Here is a 17,930-nt window from a genome sequence, read left to right as displayed (position 1 = left end):
CTCTGAGGCTCTCTCTCCAATCCTTCCATCTGTAAATTGAACCTTTGTTTTAAAAATAGATTAAAAGATAAGCTGTCCTTCATTTGACTATATTAGAATATATTGAGAAAACAGATCTCAGATCCAGAGTGGTAAGGAAATAAGATAATATTGAGAAACTAAACTCAGAATTTTTAAGTAGAGAGGCCCTAATCAGCCAGTACACCAGGTACATTGAGGGTCATAAATGTCCATCTTGCCTTCTCTAATATGTTAAAATGTGCTAGTGTCACCACAGCAACTTTACAGAGTCAGCTTCCTGCTTTCTGGGCACTTGAACTAACGTAGACCACATTACCTATTTTATGTATGAAATATATAATACTGTAGTAGGAGACATTTCTTCTAATTTGTCCCCATTCCACTTTCCTATCCTTTCAGAAATTATGCTCCCTTGGGTTGTGATGGGCCTATCAGATATCCCCATGCAGCCAGTAGGGACTTCTTTGGAAGCGTGTTAGGTTCTTTTCTACAGACCATGCATTTTATTGCTCTCCAAGAAAGTCTCATCCTGTAGGTTAACATGGCCTGGATCCTGGGGCCCATAAGTTTCCACATTCTCTTCCAGATACCAAGACTGGTTCTCATCAAAAATCAAGAATAACAAGGCAAATTCTCGGTCCATGTCATGCCGTCCTCCATTGGGCTCTAGGATGCCCTTTCGGCAGATGGCCAAGGGTCCCACCAGGCCACTGTACATGTCCTAAGGATAGGAGGAAGAGGGAGAGAGTGAACTAGATGGAGTTGTTTCTGGGTGGTAGTGCTCTACAGAGAGACAGGCTAACACCCAAGCCCATTGTGCCCTCAGCACTTCATCATAATGTCTTGTATTTATAAGCACCTCATCTATATTATCTGAATTGATCCTCACAACAATCTTGGGACATAGGAAAGATATGCTATCATCTCACTTATGATTTACCTCTGCTGGACTATTCGTTGATCTCCAAACTCACCAATCATTTTCACAACACAATGCCTTTTCTCAGGCTGTTTCTTCTTCCTGTAATGCCCCCCCCCACCATATCCCTATCCTTTATCATACTGCTATTCAGCTTTCAAGGCTCAATGTATGTCTACCTATCATTATGTTGCCTTCTCCAGTTTCCCCCTCATTCATCCTCTCCTCCAAGCAGAAGTAATCACTCTCTCATGGACCCCCACAGCAATTTCTATTAAATGGTTTTATAGAGCTGCTAATACTATGCTATACTTAAAATTTATTCTGTGTATATATATATAGTTATATTTTATATATTTAATGTCAAAGTTATGTTTATATTCATCTGTCTCCCACAACTAGATCATACTCTTTGAAAATGGGAACTGTATCTTACATTTGTATCATCCAAAGCACCAGGTAAAATGTAGTAGGCTCTCAATAAATGATAGCTGACATCTGCCTGTGGATGGGTGGCTACATAGATAAGCCCATTTTCCAGGAAACAGAAGCAGAATGACTTGCCTAAAGTCACTTCAAAAGCAAGACAGAACAAAATTTGGGCTAGAAACCCAATCTCTTGACAACAAATTCTAGGTTTCTTGAATGATAACATAATGCCTTATATTATCCAAGAAGAAGAAACAAGGAAGAAAATCCTCAGAACTAACATGTGATGCTACCTATTCCTTTCATCCCTCCTCCTAACTACTAGAATAAGCCCAGCATTTGAGGAATTTCACCTGAACCCTGGACTTTAGTGCTGGGCTTTTTGCTACATCTGTTTAATAACTTCTTTTTACTAGGCAGCCTGCCCAATTCTGAGACAACTCCAGGAAGCCAATATTGTCTTTACCTTGATGGGATCCACTGCAGAATAATAGATCCAGGAAACACAAGTAGAATCATTGGGCCCAGGGCCAGATCTCTCTGGGATGTTCCACTGGTAAGTGAGAACCTCACCTAGAAGTGGTAACAGGAGTCTCCATTTAGACCAGATCAGAAATTTCTCCCAGTTCCTGGGTATCCCTAAGAGGCTGTGGCAGGTGAGTCCCAGGGCCTTTAAGATATTTCTCCATCATTTCCATATCAGTCTTCATTTTATTTTTGTGACTTTATTCTTCTCCCTCCTGGGACACCCTCAACATCTCTTCTACTGTCCCTATCTTTAAATATTCATGTCCAATACGCTAGTAAGGCAGTTCTGCTACTATTCTCCCTGCTTATAATGACCTTCCTTCTTTGGCTCTGTTTTGGTCTCCTTATCCTGCTGCTGCCTCCTAAATGCAGCTGTTTCTTCAAGGCTCTGTCTCTAGTCCTCTTCTCCTCTTTTTCCATACTGTCTCCATGGAAGCTTTAAGCCATTTTTCTGATGTCAATTATGATCTGTGTGTATTGATGCCTCAAATACTTAGCCAGACTTTCCTTGTCATTAAGCTCCAATCCAAAATGGGCATAGAGAGAACGTACCTCAACATAATAAAGGCTATATATGACAAATCCACAGTAGGCATCACAATGGTGAAAAACTAAAGCATTTCCTCTAAGATCAGGAACAAGACAAGGATGTCCACTCTCACCACTATTATTCATCATAGTTTTGGAAGTCCTAGCCATGGCAATCAATCAGAGAATAAAAAGAAATAAAAGGAATACAAATTGGAAAAGAAGAAGTAAAACTGTCACTCTTTGCAGATGACATGATACTATACATAGAGAATCCTAAAAATGCTACCAGAAAACTACTAGATCTAATCAATGAATTTGGGAAAGTTGCAGGTTACAAAATTAATGCACAGAAATCTCTTGCATTCCTATACATTAATGATGAAAAATCTGAAAGAGAAATTAAGGAAACACTGCCATTTACCATTGCAACAAAAAGAATAAAATACCTAGGAATAAACCTACCTAGGGACACAAAAGACTTGTATGCAGAAAACTATGACACTGATGAAAGAAATTTAAGATGATAACAACAGATGGAGAGATATACCATGTTGTTTTTTTGGAAGAGTCAATATTGTGAAAATGACTCTACTACCCAAAGCAATCTACAGGTTCAATGCAATCCCTATCAAATTACCAATGGCAGTTTTTACAGAACTAGAACAAACAATCTTAAAATTTGTATTGAGACAAAAAGACCCCGAATAGCCAAAGCAGTCTTGAGGGAAAAAAACGGAGCTGGAGGAATCAGACTCCCTGACTTCAGACTATTTATTTGTTTGTTTGTTTGTTTGATGGGATTAACAGAAACAAACTACTTTATATAAAAAAGATATGCAAAGAGGATATACTGTATAGTACAGGGAATTATAGCAATTATCTTAAAATATCTTATAATGGAGTATAATCTGCAAAAATATTGAATCATGATGCTGTATAACTAAAATTAACATAATATTGTAAATCAAAGACTGAACACTGGGGACAGAGTCAAGATGGCGGAATAGGAGGATGTGGAGTTTGCATCTCCTCACAAATACATCAAGAATACATTGGAACAATTCTCAGAGAGCACCTACCGAACACTAGTGGAGGACCTCGGACACCTAAGGGGACAAAAAATCCCTGAGCAACCAGGTAGGATGAAGGAAAGGGGGAAGAAAAGTGGAAACAGGATGGGACAAGTGCCCCTGAGGGGTAGCTAAAGGAGAGCAGAGGTTCCTACACTCAGAAAAGCTCACTTACAGCAAGGGGAACAGTGGTGACAGAGAGAGACTTTCAGGGGGTTGGGAGATTGGAGGGGAATGCAGCAACCAGTATGTGTAAGGCAGGACAGAGTAATACCTATTCACATAGTCTGTGCCACAGCCCTGAACACCCCAGCCTGAGTTGTGTGTAGGAGGGCTGGGTGCTGGAGAGTGAGGTTTGGAGAGTGGACCCAGGGAGGGGGTAGCTGTTGGTTGTGAGGAGACAGCCTGAGGCAGCAGGAGGGAAGGGCTCCACAGCCAGAAATGTTTGCAGAGGAAGCCCAGGCCACCATGGAGGTGAGATGCAATTGTTGAGTGGTGTGCAAAGAGCAGGACTGCCATTGGAATGTCCTTTCCCACCCATTGGACTGGCCTCCTTGGGCAACGTAAGTTGTGCATGCCTGAGCAGGCTCACCCACCCTGAAAACCAGGGTTCCCCTCACCTGCTCAGGCCTTGGCAAGCCTGCTAGGGCCCCAGGCCTGAGCCCTACCCCTGCCAAAGCCTCCTCTGGCCACATGGGTTCAGGTGGACCTGAGCACAACTCCCCCAAAGCATCCATGGGCTGTGTGGGTCTTGGCAGCCTGCCACCACCCCTGACAAATCTTCCTTTGTCCACACAGGTCCTGGCAGGCTGAACGCCACCTTTCTCCAAAGCCTCGTCCATCTGTGCCAGCCCCTGAAGCCATGCCCATGGAAGTCTGCACCCCGGCTGGCCTATGCAAGCATGTGTGCTCCAGGCCAGCTTCAGGAGCAGATGCTGGTGAGAGGAACACAAGCAGAGGTGGGGATGACACAGCTGGTCCAGAGACCTACCAAGAGGTCTTGGAGGAACTCCTGGGGTGGTGGGAGTTGGCTGTAGCTCACCATGGGTGCAGGGACATTGATAGTGGAGGCATCACAGAAGTTTCCATTTTTAAATATTTTATATTTTTATCTTTAACTTTTTTTTAACTTTTAAATTTATTTTATTTTATCTTTTTGCTGTTGTTCTATTTTGCTTTGTTATTTCATTTTTATTTTTTCTAAAATTTTTTTTATTTTTCTAATTTTATTTTTCTTTTTATTCTTTGTTACTGTCCTGCTCTTTGTTATTTGTTGTCCCTTTTTTCCTGTTGGTTTGTTATTTTGATATTTTTGTTTAGTTTTGTTTTGCTTTGTTTATTATTTTCTTTTGTTTTTATCCTTTTTTTCTAGTTTTGATTTTTTTTGTGTGTGTCATTTTTGTGTGTTTGTCTTTTGTTCACTCACTTTTCTTTTAGTTTGTTTTTTGATTTTCTTTTGTTTTCAGTTTTCTGTTTGGGTTAGTTTTGTTTTTATTATTGGTTTTGTTTTGGGGGCTCTCTTGTTCATTTTGGTGTCTTGTTTTTTTGCTTTCCTTGGGTTTTTTTTCATTGTTGTTGTTTGTTTGTTGTTTTGTCTTTTGTTTATTTGGATTTGTTTTTGTTGTCTTTGGTTTTATTTGTCTGTTTGTTTTCTTTTGTTTGTGTGATTGTTACTTCTTACTTTTGTTGGTTCGGTTTTGTTTTTATTATTTGCCTTGGACTTTGTTTGTCTGCTTTTTGTTTGCTTGTTTGTTTTTGTCACATTGTGCAACTTGCAAGATCTTGTTTCCCAGGCCAGGGGTTAGGCCTGAGCCCCTGTGGTGGGAGCATCAAATTCAAACTGCTGGACTATCAGAGAACTACAGGTCCCAGGAAATATTCATCACTGTGAGGTCTCGAAGAAGTCCTCATCTCAGCACCAAGATCTGGCTCCACCTAACTGCCTGCAAGCTCCAGTGCTGGACGCCTCAGGCCAAACAACCAGCAAGAGAGGAAAATAGCGCCACACATCAACAAAAATGAGATGACAGAGAAATATGTTACAGATGAAGGAGCAAGGTAAAAACCTACAAGACCAAATAAATGAAGAGGAAATAGGCAACCTACCTGCAAAATAATTCAGAGTAATGATAGTAAAGATGATCCAAAATCTTGGAAATAGAATGGAGACACAGAACAAGACAAGGATACCCACTCTCACCATTTCTGTTCAGCACAGTATTGGAAGTCCTAGCCACAGAAATCAGGTAAGAAAAAGAAACAAAATGTATCCAAGTTAGAAGAGAAGAGGTAAAATTCTCACTATTTCTAGTTGATATAATACTCTATATAGAGAACTCTATAGTCTCCACACAAAAAACTATTAGAACTAATAAAGAAATTCAGCAAGGTTGCATGGTACAAGGTTAATATACAGAAATTTGTTGCATTTCTTTACACTAACAATGAAATATCAGAAAGAGAAAGTAAAAAGTAATCCTGTTTAAAATGGTGTCAAAAAATACCTAGGAATAAACTTAACCAAGGAAGTGAAAGACCTATACACTAAAAGTTATAAAACATTGAAAACAGTAATTGGAGATAATTCAAGGAAATTGAAAGATATCCCATGCTTTTAGATTGGAAGAATTAATATTGTTAGAATGGCCATACTACCCAAAGCAATCTACAGATTTAATGCAATCCCTATCAAAACACCCATGATATTTTTCACAGAACTAGAACAAATAATCTTAAGATTTATATGGAATGAAAAAAGACCCAAAAATTTCAAAACAATCCTAATAAAAAAGAACAAAGCTATACTTCCAGACTTCAGACAACACTACAAAGCTACAGTTATCAAAACAGCATGGTATTGGCACAAAAACAGACATATGGATCGATGGAACAGAATAGAGAGTCAAAAAATAAACCCACACACCTACAGTAAATTAATCTTTAACAAAGGAATCAAGACTGTACAATGGAAAGAAAGAAGTCTCTTCAACTAGTGGTGTTGGGAAAGCCAGATGGCCACATGTAAATCAATGAAAATAGAACACTCGAACACTTCCTCATACCATATTCAAAAATTACTCAAACTGGTTTAAAGACTTAGATCTAAGACATGAAAGCATAAAACTCCTAGAAGAGAACAGAGACAAAACATTCTCTGACATAAATCATAGCAATATTTTCTTAGTTCGGTCTCCCAAGGCAAAAGTAATAAAAGCAAAAATAAACAAATGGTACCTAATAAAATCTAAAAGCTTTTGCACAGCAAAGGAAACCATCAATAAAACAATAAGACAACCTGTGCAATGGGAGGAAATATTTGCAAACAATGGAACAAACAAGAGATTAATATCCAAAATATATAAACAGTTCATACAATGCAATATTGAAAAAAGAAAGAACACAATCAAAAAATGGGCAGAAGACCCAAATAGACATTTCTCCAAAGTAGACATACAGATGGCCAACAGTCACATGAAAAGATGCTCAACATCGTTAATCATTACTGAAGTGCAAATCAAAGTCACAATGAGGTATCACCACACACTGGTCAGAATGGCTACCATCAAAAAGTCTACAAACAACCAATGCTGGAGAGGGTGCAGAGAAAAGGGAACCCTTGTACACTGTTAGTGGCAATGTAAATTGGTTCTGTCTCTATGGAAAACAGTAGTTTCCTTAGAAAACTAAAAGTGGAGCTACAACATGATGCTGGGCATATATTCAGAAAAGGTGAAAATTCTACTTCAAAAGATATGTTCACCCCAATGTTCATAGCAGCATTATTTATAGTAGCCAAGACATAGAAAACACCAAATTGTGCATCACAGATGATTGGTTTAAGAAGATGTGGTATAGATATACAATGGAATATTACTCAGCCATAAAAAAGAATGAAATATTGTCATTTGGAAAAACATGAATGGACTAGAGAATATTACACTCAGTGAAGTAAGTCAGACAGAGAAAGACAAATACTATATGATGTCATTTATATGTGGAATCTAAACTATAATACAAATGAATCTATATACAAAACAGAAATAGACTCACAGATATAGAAAACAAACTTATGGTTACCAAAGGGGAAAGGGAGAGGGGAAGTGATAAATTTGGAGTATGGTATTAACAGATGCAAGCTACTGTACATAAAATAGATTATGAACAAGGGTTTACTGTATAGCACAGGGAAATATATCTATAGCTATCTATCTATATATAACTGAATCACTTTGCTGTACAATATTGCAAATCAATTATACTTCAATAAAAAAATCAGAAATAAAAAAACTAAAATCACAAGTGAATGTAGGGATATTTTACCAACCTCACAGAAATAAAAAGGATTATAAGAAAACACCAAAACAATTATATATCCACCAATTATATAACCTAGATGAAATACACAAATTCCTAGAAATATACAAATTACCTTTCAATACTATCAGTTTTTGATTTCATGTATGTTGGAGTTCTGTTGTTCAATGTGTGCATATTTAGGACAGTTTTTATTTTATTTTTGAGAATTGATCTCTTTATTATATTGTAGTATCTTTCTTATCCTTGGTAGATTCCTTAGTCTAAAGTGTACTTTCCCTGACAGTAGTATTAGCCATGTTAGAGTTTACATGGTACATCTTTGTCCATTCTTTCACTTTTATCCTATTTTTGCCTTTACGTTTACAGTGAATTTATTTTATATAACATATAGTTGGGTAATCTTCTAAAATCCAGTATCACAATATACATCTGCTTTATTGGTGTATTTATATTTGTTTAAATTTAAAATTATTATTGCTATTGTTGAAATAAAATCTATCATATTGGTAGATTTTTTTTCTATTTTTCTATTTCTTTTTGTTTTTTCCTTCTTTCTTGCTTTCTTTTGCATTAATTGAGCATTTTATGTGATTCCATTTTTTTCTCTATTATTAATTCACTCTACCCCTTTAAAAATGATTTTACTTATTGCTCTAGACTTTACAACATATATTAGAATCTATCTTCAAATAATATTATATTGGTTACTATCTAGAAAGAGATCTTTGCAACTGTATATTCCCAATACATCACTTCAAATCATTGTGGCATTTTTTGTCACATATTTTATATTTGCATATACAAAAATACACTACATTGATAAAGTTTTCTTTTAGACAGGCTTTTGAGCACTAAAAATGAAAAAAATATTATGTTTATTTATTCTATTTCCAGCACTCTTTATTTCATTGTATAGTTACCACTTGCTTTCTGGTGTCATGTCAGTTCTTCCTGAAGTGCTTTCTTTAAAATTTCTTGTAATATAGATATACTAGCAATGAATTCTTACAGCCTTTTTTTATGAGAATGTTTTTATTTTTCCTTATTATTTTCACAGAATATATAATTCTTCATTGACAGTATTTTTATTTCAGCACTTTAAAAATGTTTCATTACTGCTTTCTTGCTTTTATAGTTTCTGATGAGAAATCTGCCATAAGTTTTATCTTTGTTCCTTTGTATGTAATGTGCTTTTGTTCTATTTTTCTGGCTGTTTTCAAGATTTTCTGATTGTCTTTGGTTTTAGTAGACTTTACATGGCATGACTAAGGGTGTTTGCAAGTGTGTGTGTGTGCATGTGTGTGTATGTGTGTGTATTTATTTGTTTGCTTTTGGTAATTATCCCCGTTGGTCTTCTCAGAGCTTCTTGATTCTGTAGTTCTGTGTCTATTGTTGATTTTGGAAAAGTTTCAGCCATTATTTCTTTAAATCTTTTGCTTGTCCTATCTCTCTTTCTTCTCTTATGATTTCAATTTCATTTATGTTAGAGTGTCTGATATTATCACGCAGATCTTACATGCTTCATTCTGTTTCTTTTTCCTCTTTTTTGTCTCCTAGTGTTTCAGTTTTCGTAATTTTTACTGACCTATCTTCAAGGTCAGTAGTCATTTTCTCAGTTGTGTGAAGTCTACTGAAGAGACCATTGAAAAGCCTCTCTCTCTCTCTCTTTTTCATTTCTAGCATTTTCATTTGATTCTCTCTTACAGTTTTTAATTTCTCCACTGAAATTATCATCCCATTTTGCATGTTTGTCACCTTTTCCATTAGGGCCTTTAACATATTAATTGTAGATATTTTAAAATTCCTGTCAGGCAGTTCCAACATCTATGTTATATCTGAATTTGGTTTGTTGTTTTCTTTGTTTCTTAGAAGTATGGGCTGTCAAGGAACAGGAAGCTGGTGTTCCCTAATCTGCAAATTTTGCTATCCTCCAAATTCATTTTTTAAGTGAAAAGAATCTAGAAGTCAAAGGCTAAACTGTATGATTCAATTTTTATGACATTGTACAACCATTGAAAACCATAGGGATGTAGAACATAAGGAAAGTGGTTGACAAAAGTGGTGGGATTGGGGGAAAGGCTTGACTACAAAGAGGCAGCCTGAAGAAGTTGTTTTGGGGTAATGGAACTGTTCTGTATCTCGGTTATGGTGGTGAATACACAACTGTATGCATTTTCAAAATCCATGAAATTCTACAGTATGAGTGAATTTTACTAAATATAAAGTTATTTTTAATTAAAAAATTTCTAAAACAGAAGTATTAGTCCTTCCCTCTGTTAGAACCATGAGTCTTGACTAGGCCATGATCTGTGTGGTCAGGCCTTAAACTCTGATGGGTAACATATTTTTCTTTGGCTGGGAGCCATACAAGTTATCAGATGGTGAAGTACAACACATGTATGACTGAACAATTAAAATATCTGGGGCCCCTAAAATATTTATATTTGAAATGATTGTCACTTATACACAGAATTCTGCTCCAAGTATGGACAAGATCCTTAGTTATTTAAAAACATGGATTAATGGACCTCATCTACAATCATGATTGCTGAATTCTGAAAGTCAGAATTTTGGTGCATCATGGAAATTTGATAAATGCCTTGATTTCCATTTTAGGCTTTTTAAAAGAGTATGATTTCAATTTAATTTTACTGTAAAATATATTCATTAATGTATAATATATACTTCCTTTAAAAAGGCTAAAAAAATTCTTATAGCAGGAACAGAGATCACTTCAGTCACTGTTGAAGAAGCAATTTTTTCCCTGAGCTATTGAAGCTTTTTAATGCTGATGGGAGTGACAGTGAAGGATACAGAAGTAGCCTAAGAGTTGAACATTGGTCAAAAGAAAATGGATTGCCCAAAAAGAATTCTCAACAACTAGATCACTTATATCTGCTGTTGGAAAACTGCTTGCAAACATCTGGCTGTTAAAGCAGACACAAAAAGCAACCCTCTTTACCAGAGGGTAAAGAAGCCTCATCATCACAGGGTTCTCAGGAGGCAGTCTAAGACACAATGTAGGAATATTCTGAACACGGTTTCTTTCAGGAAAACACCAAATCTAAAGCTACTTATGGGAAAATTTCCTCTGAAAAGAGACCTGAAAACTGGCTGAGTGGTTCCTTCATATTGGCAAATGAGAAAAGGATCACATCGAGGCAGTAGGAGAGGCTGAGACATGGTCTTACCATAAATCCCGCCCCAGCTCAACAATCCAGAATTAGGAGGGAACTCACACAACCGAAGCTTCTCCCTGAGGAGCAAAATGTTCATACCTCATATCAGCACCCTCCTCCTTTAATACCTGAACTTGAAATATGAAGCTGTAAAATATCTGGCTTTTTAAACCAATGGGGCTCATGTTCATGAGATCCAAAGCAATGTAGTGAACTAAGAAATACCTTCTAAATGGCTCATATGCAGACTCACTCGCCCCAGGGCCCAGCACAGAGGTAACCATTCGAAAAGCATTCAGATTAGCAATTCATTGCTAATCTTAAAGCACTGACCTGAGGAGGAGGGGCATGTTTGGATAATCTCCATGGATGAAGATGCTGGTGGACACCATTTTCACACTCTCGCTCTAAACTGCTAAAGCTGACAAGAGCTATTTTTTCTCAATGGGCGCCACCTTTACCCACCAATTGGTGGGCACCATCTCTGTGCTCCCTCTCTCTCTCTCTCTCTCTGCCTTGATAAAGCTGGCAGGCACTAAATCTTTTTTCTCTCAGTAAGTGCCACCTTCACTGTTGCCCTCTGCTACTGTCCAGAATGCCAGTGTCTCCCAGAGGGAAGATTTTATACATGTCTGGTGCCCCAGTTTTTATATCTGGTGCCATGGTTTATGTGGCTGCAGCCCAGGAGATTCCCCTTAATTGCCTGGCTCTGGTGGCCAGGGGGAGCTTGTGTTCCTGGGTCACAAGGGATTGTCACAATTGGAGAGACAGTTCCTGGAAGGCTACCATCCCTGGGGTACTGCACACACAGCAGACTGAAACAAACCCCCAGTCTTTCCTTGAAAGAGGCCCCTTTGTTTGTCCTGGAGTTTTAGCTTTGTGTGTGGAGGGGAGGGCTGTCTTCAGGTAAGATAAAGAGTTTTCCAGACAAGCAAAAATCTTAAGAAGTTCATCAGTACTAAACAAGAAAACTAGTATGGTGGATAAAAGACAAAAGTAGTTAAAATAACAATAACTACAATAATTAGTTAAGGGATATACAAAATAAAAAGATATAAAATGTGACATCAGAAACATACAATTTGGGGGGGAAGAGTAAAAATGTAGAGTTTGAGAATGCATTCAAACATAAATTGTTATCAACTTAAAATAGATGGTTATAAATAGAGGTTGTTATATGTGTCGTAGTAACTACAAAGGAAGACCTATAGTAAACACACAAAAGATAATGAGAAAGGAATCCAAGCATATCACTAAAGAAAGTCACCAAACCACAAAAGTGAGCATGAGAAGAAGAAACAGAGGAACTACAAAACAGCCAGAAAATAATTAACAAGATGGCAATAAGTACATGATAAACATAGGTTTATCATGAACATAGATGCAAAAATCCTCAACAAAATATTAGCAAACCAACATCAACAATACATTAAAAGGATCATACACCATGATAAAGTGAGATTTATTCCAGGGATGCAAGAATGGTTCAGTATCCACAAATCAGTCAACATAATTATACACCACATTAACACAATGAAAGATAAAAATCATATAATCATCTCAATAAATGCAGAAAAAGTGTTTGCAAAATTCAACATCCATTCCTGATAAAAAAAGCTCAACAAACTGAGAAGAGACGGAATATAAGTCAACATAATAAAGGCCATATATGACAAGCCCACATATAACATCATATTCAACGATGAAAAGCTGAAAGTTTTTCCTTTATGATCAGGAACAAAACAAGGATGCCCACTCTCACAATTTTTATTCAACATAGCATTGAAGTCCTACTCAGGGCAATTAGGCAAGAAGAAAAAATAAAAGGCACTCAAATTATAAAGGAAAAAGTAAAACGGCCACTATTTGAGGATGACATGATCTTATATACAGAATACTCTAACGACTCCACCAAAAAACTTTTAGAACTAATAAACAAACTCAGCAAAGTTGCAGGACACAAAATCAACATACAGAAATCTGTTGTGTTTCCATACACTAATAACAAACTGTCAGAAAGAAAAATTAATAAAATAATTCCCAGTTATAATTCCATCAATAAGAATAAAATACTTAGTAATAAAATTAACCAAGGAGATGAATGACCTGAAAAATAAAAACCATAAGACAGTGAGGAAAGAAATTGAAGAATACACAAATAAATGGAAAGATCTTCACAGATTGGGAAGAATTAATATTGTTATAATGCTCATACTACCCAAAGCAATATGCAGATTTAATGCAATTGCAATCAAAATTTCAATGGCATTTTTCACAGAAATAGAACAATTCTAAAATTTGTTCAGAACCACAAAAGAATCTGAATAGCCAAAGCAATCTTAAGAAAGAAAAACAAAGCTGGATGCATCATGCTCCCTGGTTTCAAATTATATTACACAACTATAGTAATCAAAACATTATGGTACTGGCATAAAAACAGTTACATAGATCAATTAAATAGAATAGACAGCCCAGAAATAAATCCACACTTATATGGGCAATTGATCTACAACAAAGGAGACAAGAATATACAATGGTGAAAAGACAGCCCCTTCAATAAACGGTGTTGGGAGAACTGGACAGCTACATGTAAAAGAATTTAACTAAACTACTTTTCACACTATATACAAAAATAAACTCAAAATGGATATAGACTTAAATGTAAGACCTGAAACCATAAAAATCCTAGAAGAAAACATAGGTACTACACTCTTTGATGTTGGTCTTAACAACATTTTTTGGATCTGTTTCGTCACGCAAAAGCAACAACAAAAAAATAAGCAAATGGGACTATATAAAACTAAAAAGCTTTTGAATAAAAAGCCCATTTTTTCAAAGAAACGAAAAGGCCACCTACTGAGTAGGAGAATATATTTGCAAACAGTAGATCCAATAAAGGGTTAATATACAACATATACAAAGAACTCATACAACTCAACATTCAGAAAAATGAACAACCCGACTAAAAAATGGGCAGAGGATCTGAATAGTCATTTTTCCAAAGAAGACATCAAAATGGCCAACAGGTACCTGAAAAGATGCTCAACATCATTAATTATTAGGGAAATGCAAATCAAAACCATGACAGCAACTCATATCCATTAGAATGGCTATTATCAAAAAGGCAAGAAATAAGTGTTGGCAAGGATGTGGGAAAAAGGGAACCCTTGTGCATTGTTGATGGAAATGTAAATTGGTGCAGCCATTATGGAAAATAGTATGGCAGTTCCTCAAAAAATTAAAAATAGAACTACCATATGATCAAGCAATTCCACTTCTGGGTGTTTATCCAGAGAAAACAAAACCCCTAATTCAAAAAGATATATGCACTCCCACGTTTATTTCAGCATTATTTACAATATCCAAGACATGGGAACAACCTGAGTGTCCTTCAGTGGATAAAGTTGATGTGATATATACGTACACACACACACACACACACACACACACACACAATGGAATTCTATTCAGCCATAAAAAAATAAAATCCTTCCATTTGTGACAAATGAATGGACCTTTAGGGCATTATGCTAAGTGAAATAAGTCAGAAAAAGTTCAATACCATATGTTCTCACTTATATCTTAAATTAGAAAAAAACAAACAAAAAATAAACAACAAAAAACCCAAGGTCATAGATACAGAGAGCAGATTGGTGGTTGCCAGAGGCATGGGTTAGGAGTTGGGCAAAATGGGTAAAGGCAGTCAAAAGGTACAAATTTCCAGTTGTAAAATAAATGTCATGGGGATGCAATGTAAAACATGGTGACTATAGTTTATACTACTGTATTGCATATTTGAAAGTTGTTATGAGAGTAGACGTTCAAAGTTCTCATCACAAGAAAAAAAATTGTAACTATGCATGGTGACAGATATTAACTACACTTATTACGGTGATCATTTCATAATGTATACAGTTATTGAATTATTATATTGTACATCTGAAATGAATATAATGTCAAATGGCAATTATACTTCAATAAAAAAGAAGCCTCATCATGCAAATCCAAGATTGCTGTTGTCATTACCGTAGATAAACAGTGTCTCTGGGAAATCTGTTGTCTGGGGCTTCAAAACAGACTTGAGGTTCTGTAATGCAGTGATGGGTACCTTTCAGAAGCCTGGTGAAGCAGACCTGATGGTTGTTTTTTTCTCAAAACCCTAACTTGTGTGCATATTCAATAAGTCTCTATCATATCCAGATATATCCAGTTGACCAATCTGTTACAGAGTTTTACTGAAGACAGTTTTTATGATGTTTTGTGATCAACTTTGTAAAGTGTTCCAGTTTTAACTTGCGATCTTTTTGTAATGAATTGTTTATAATATGTTGTAGCTGTACTTAACTCAGCCCATCTTTCACTTAAGACAGTTGTTTACAGACATAAGTATGTGAGCATTGTTGATTTGGAGTTGACCACTTGTTAATATGCGGAAGAGATAGATGATAGTTCTTGATTCTTGTGATGAATGTCTCTATATGTTAATGATTTGTTGGTGAGCACTTAAGGTAATAGAATTGATATACATGTAATATAGCATGCTTCTGAAATACAATTTATTATTTAATCTAGATGTTTAACACCATTAGAATATAAGCTTTTCCAAGGGTGTAATTTTTCCATGTATAATTTACAGTCTCTTTAAAAAATATATATGGTGTCTATAGAATGTGCTATGTGTATTTATAACAACTATTTATATATTATGGTGTAAGTATTTTTAAATTACATGTTTTACATAGATATGTGGGAAAACATTTTTAAGGTGGGTGTACAGTTACAACTCTAACTACATGATACTTGTTTTTATAGTAGTAAAATATTATGCTGCATTATTACTTGCATAATCCTCATTTCACCACAAGTTAACCAACACTCTAACTTATAATACAGATGCTAAACTAGGATTTAATAAAGATTTTAGGTTAAAATACAAGTTGTTCATGCCAGTATTCTGAAGTAGTAAGTACAGTTTTTCAACAGTGGTGTGATTGGTCTCATAACTGGGTTAGGTTTTTCCTCTCTACTAAGAAGAAATTTACTGAATACAGGAAAATTTGTACGCCATGTGGGAGTATGTATTATAAAACCTTTAAATTTATTTGGGGAAGAGGGGGAGGTGTACAAATTCCAAGCTTATCAGAACCTATACCATTTAATATGGTTTGGGGATTAGGGCATGTCTGGTATAACCATCTTGGAAAAATCACTTTACAGAGGTAGGCTTCAAAGTGGTTTTAAAATGATCCTTCTATTAAAGGTTTTAGTCATTTACATTGACTAAAATTTAAATAAATTTATCACCTTCCTCAAAAAAAGATCCATAGCAAAGGGTGAGAAAAGTTAGTTGTATCCCCCTTGAGATTAGGAAAAAGCTAAGGGTTACCACCACTATCACTAATACTAGAGATCCTAGCAAACACATATGTCAAAAACGAAATAATAAGTAGAAGGATAAAATACTTGTTTTTTGCAGAATCAACAAACTACAGAATTAATAAGGAAATTCAGGAAGCCTACCAGATAAAAGATTAAATTATAAAAATCAATAGCATTTAACTACATTAGCAATAATCAATTAGAAATATAATTTAAAATTAGCAACAAAAGCAATAAAACATCCATAGATTAACTTAATTAGGCATATGTAAAACCTTAATGGGGAAATTTTCATAACACTATGAAAAAAGTGTTATGTGTCTTCACAGAGAAGACTATCTGAATAAACGGAAAGTTATTCCAACAAGTGAATAATATAAAAATGCCAATTTTCTCTAAGATAATCTATAAATTCAACACAATACAAATCAAAATCATAGTTGGATTTTGTTGTTGAACTTGATAAACTTACTCTAAAATTTATATGAAAAAATAACACACACTTCAGTCAATCTTGAACAAAGGAGGCCTATCCTCCAAATATTAAGACAAATTTCAAACTTATAATAATAAAAATAGTATGATATTTTTGCAATAACATAATAACATACAAATACAGCAGAATAAAAACTTGGAGTCAGATCTATTTATTTAAAGAAAGTAAACACTGAATGTCCATCAACAGAGGAATGGATAAAGAAGATGTGGTACCTATATACAATGGAATATTACTCAGCCATAGAAAGGAATGAAATTGGGTCATTTGTAGAGATGTGGATGGACCTAGAGAGTGCCATACAGAGTGAAGTAAGTCAGAAAGAGGAAAGCAAATATCATATAATAATATGTGATATATGCTTGCATATATGTGGAATCTAGAAAAATGGTATAGATGATCTTATTTGCAAAGCAGAAATAGAGACACAGACATAGAGAACAAATGTATGGATACCAAGGGGGAAAGGAGTGGGGTGGGAGGAATTGGGACACTGGGACTGACACATATACGTTATTGATATTATGTATAAAAAAGACAACTGATGGGAACATACAATATAGCACAGGGAACTCTATCTAATGCACTGTAGTAACCTAAATGGGAGGGAAGGCTAAAAGGGAGGGGATATCTGTATGTGTATGGCTGATTCATTTTGTTGTGCAGTGGAGGCTAACACAACGTTGTAAAGCAACCATACTCCAATAAAAATTCATAAAAAAAGAAAGTAAACTATAAAGGTGACAAAAACAAGTAAAATGGGGAAAAGCTGAATTGTTTAAGACATGGTATTGAGAAAACTTGCTCACTATATGGAGAAAAAAAATTAAATGGATCCCTAGCTAATGGCACATAGAAAGGTAGATTCTGGCATTATTAAAGATCTGAATGTGACAAAATTATAAATAGAAGATAACATAGCCCAATATCCTTGTGACCAGAGGTGGAAAGGACTTTATAAACAAAACTTAAAAAGCACAAACCATGAGGCCAAAATTTGATTACAAATGATGTTCTGTTCAACAAACAACACCATGAACAAAATGAACAGCTGAATGACA

The 17,930-nt window shown here is 35.5% G+C and overlaps 1 protein-coding gene across 9 annotated transcripts in view; it reads right to left on the bottom strand.

Moving 5' to 3' along the window:
- Window positions 1-17,930, bottom strand: part of HEPH (hephaestin) — a 103,507-nt gene that overhangs the window by 8,574 nt on the left and 77,003 nt on the right. For 6 of the 9 annotated variants that reach the window (XM_065900594.1, XM_065900596.1, XM_065900598.1 and 3 more), the window contains 2 exons: window positions 1,836-1,942; window positions 517-742 (listed from right to left, as the gene is read on the bottom strand). The exons of the other annotated variants lie outside the window; for them this stretch is intronic. In XM_065900594.1, the coding sequence (XP_065756666.1) occupies window positions 517-742; window positions 1,836-1,942 (333 nt within the window). The remainder of the gene's footprint in view (window positions 1-516; window positions 743-1,835; window positions 1,943-17,930) is intronic. 9 annotated transcript variants of the gene reach the window in all.

Source organism: Phocoena phocoena, chromosome X (assembly GCF_963924675.1).
Source record: "Phocoena phocoena chromosome X, mPhoPho1.1, whole genome shotgun sequence".
In the NCBI taxonomy this organism is placed as follows: domain Eukaryota; kingdom Metazoa; phylum Chordata; class Mammalia; order Artiodactyla; family Phocoenidae; genus Phocoena; species Phocoena phocoena.
The sequence above is the reverse complement of the archived record's forward strand: the minus strand, read 5'-3'. Positions and strand labels throughout refer to the sequence as shown.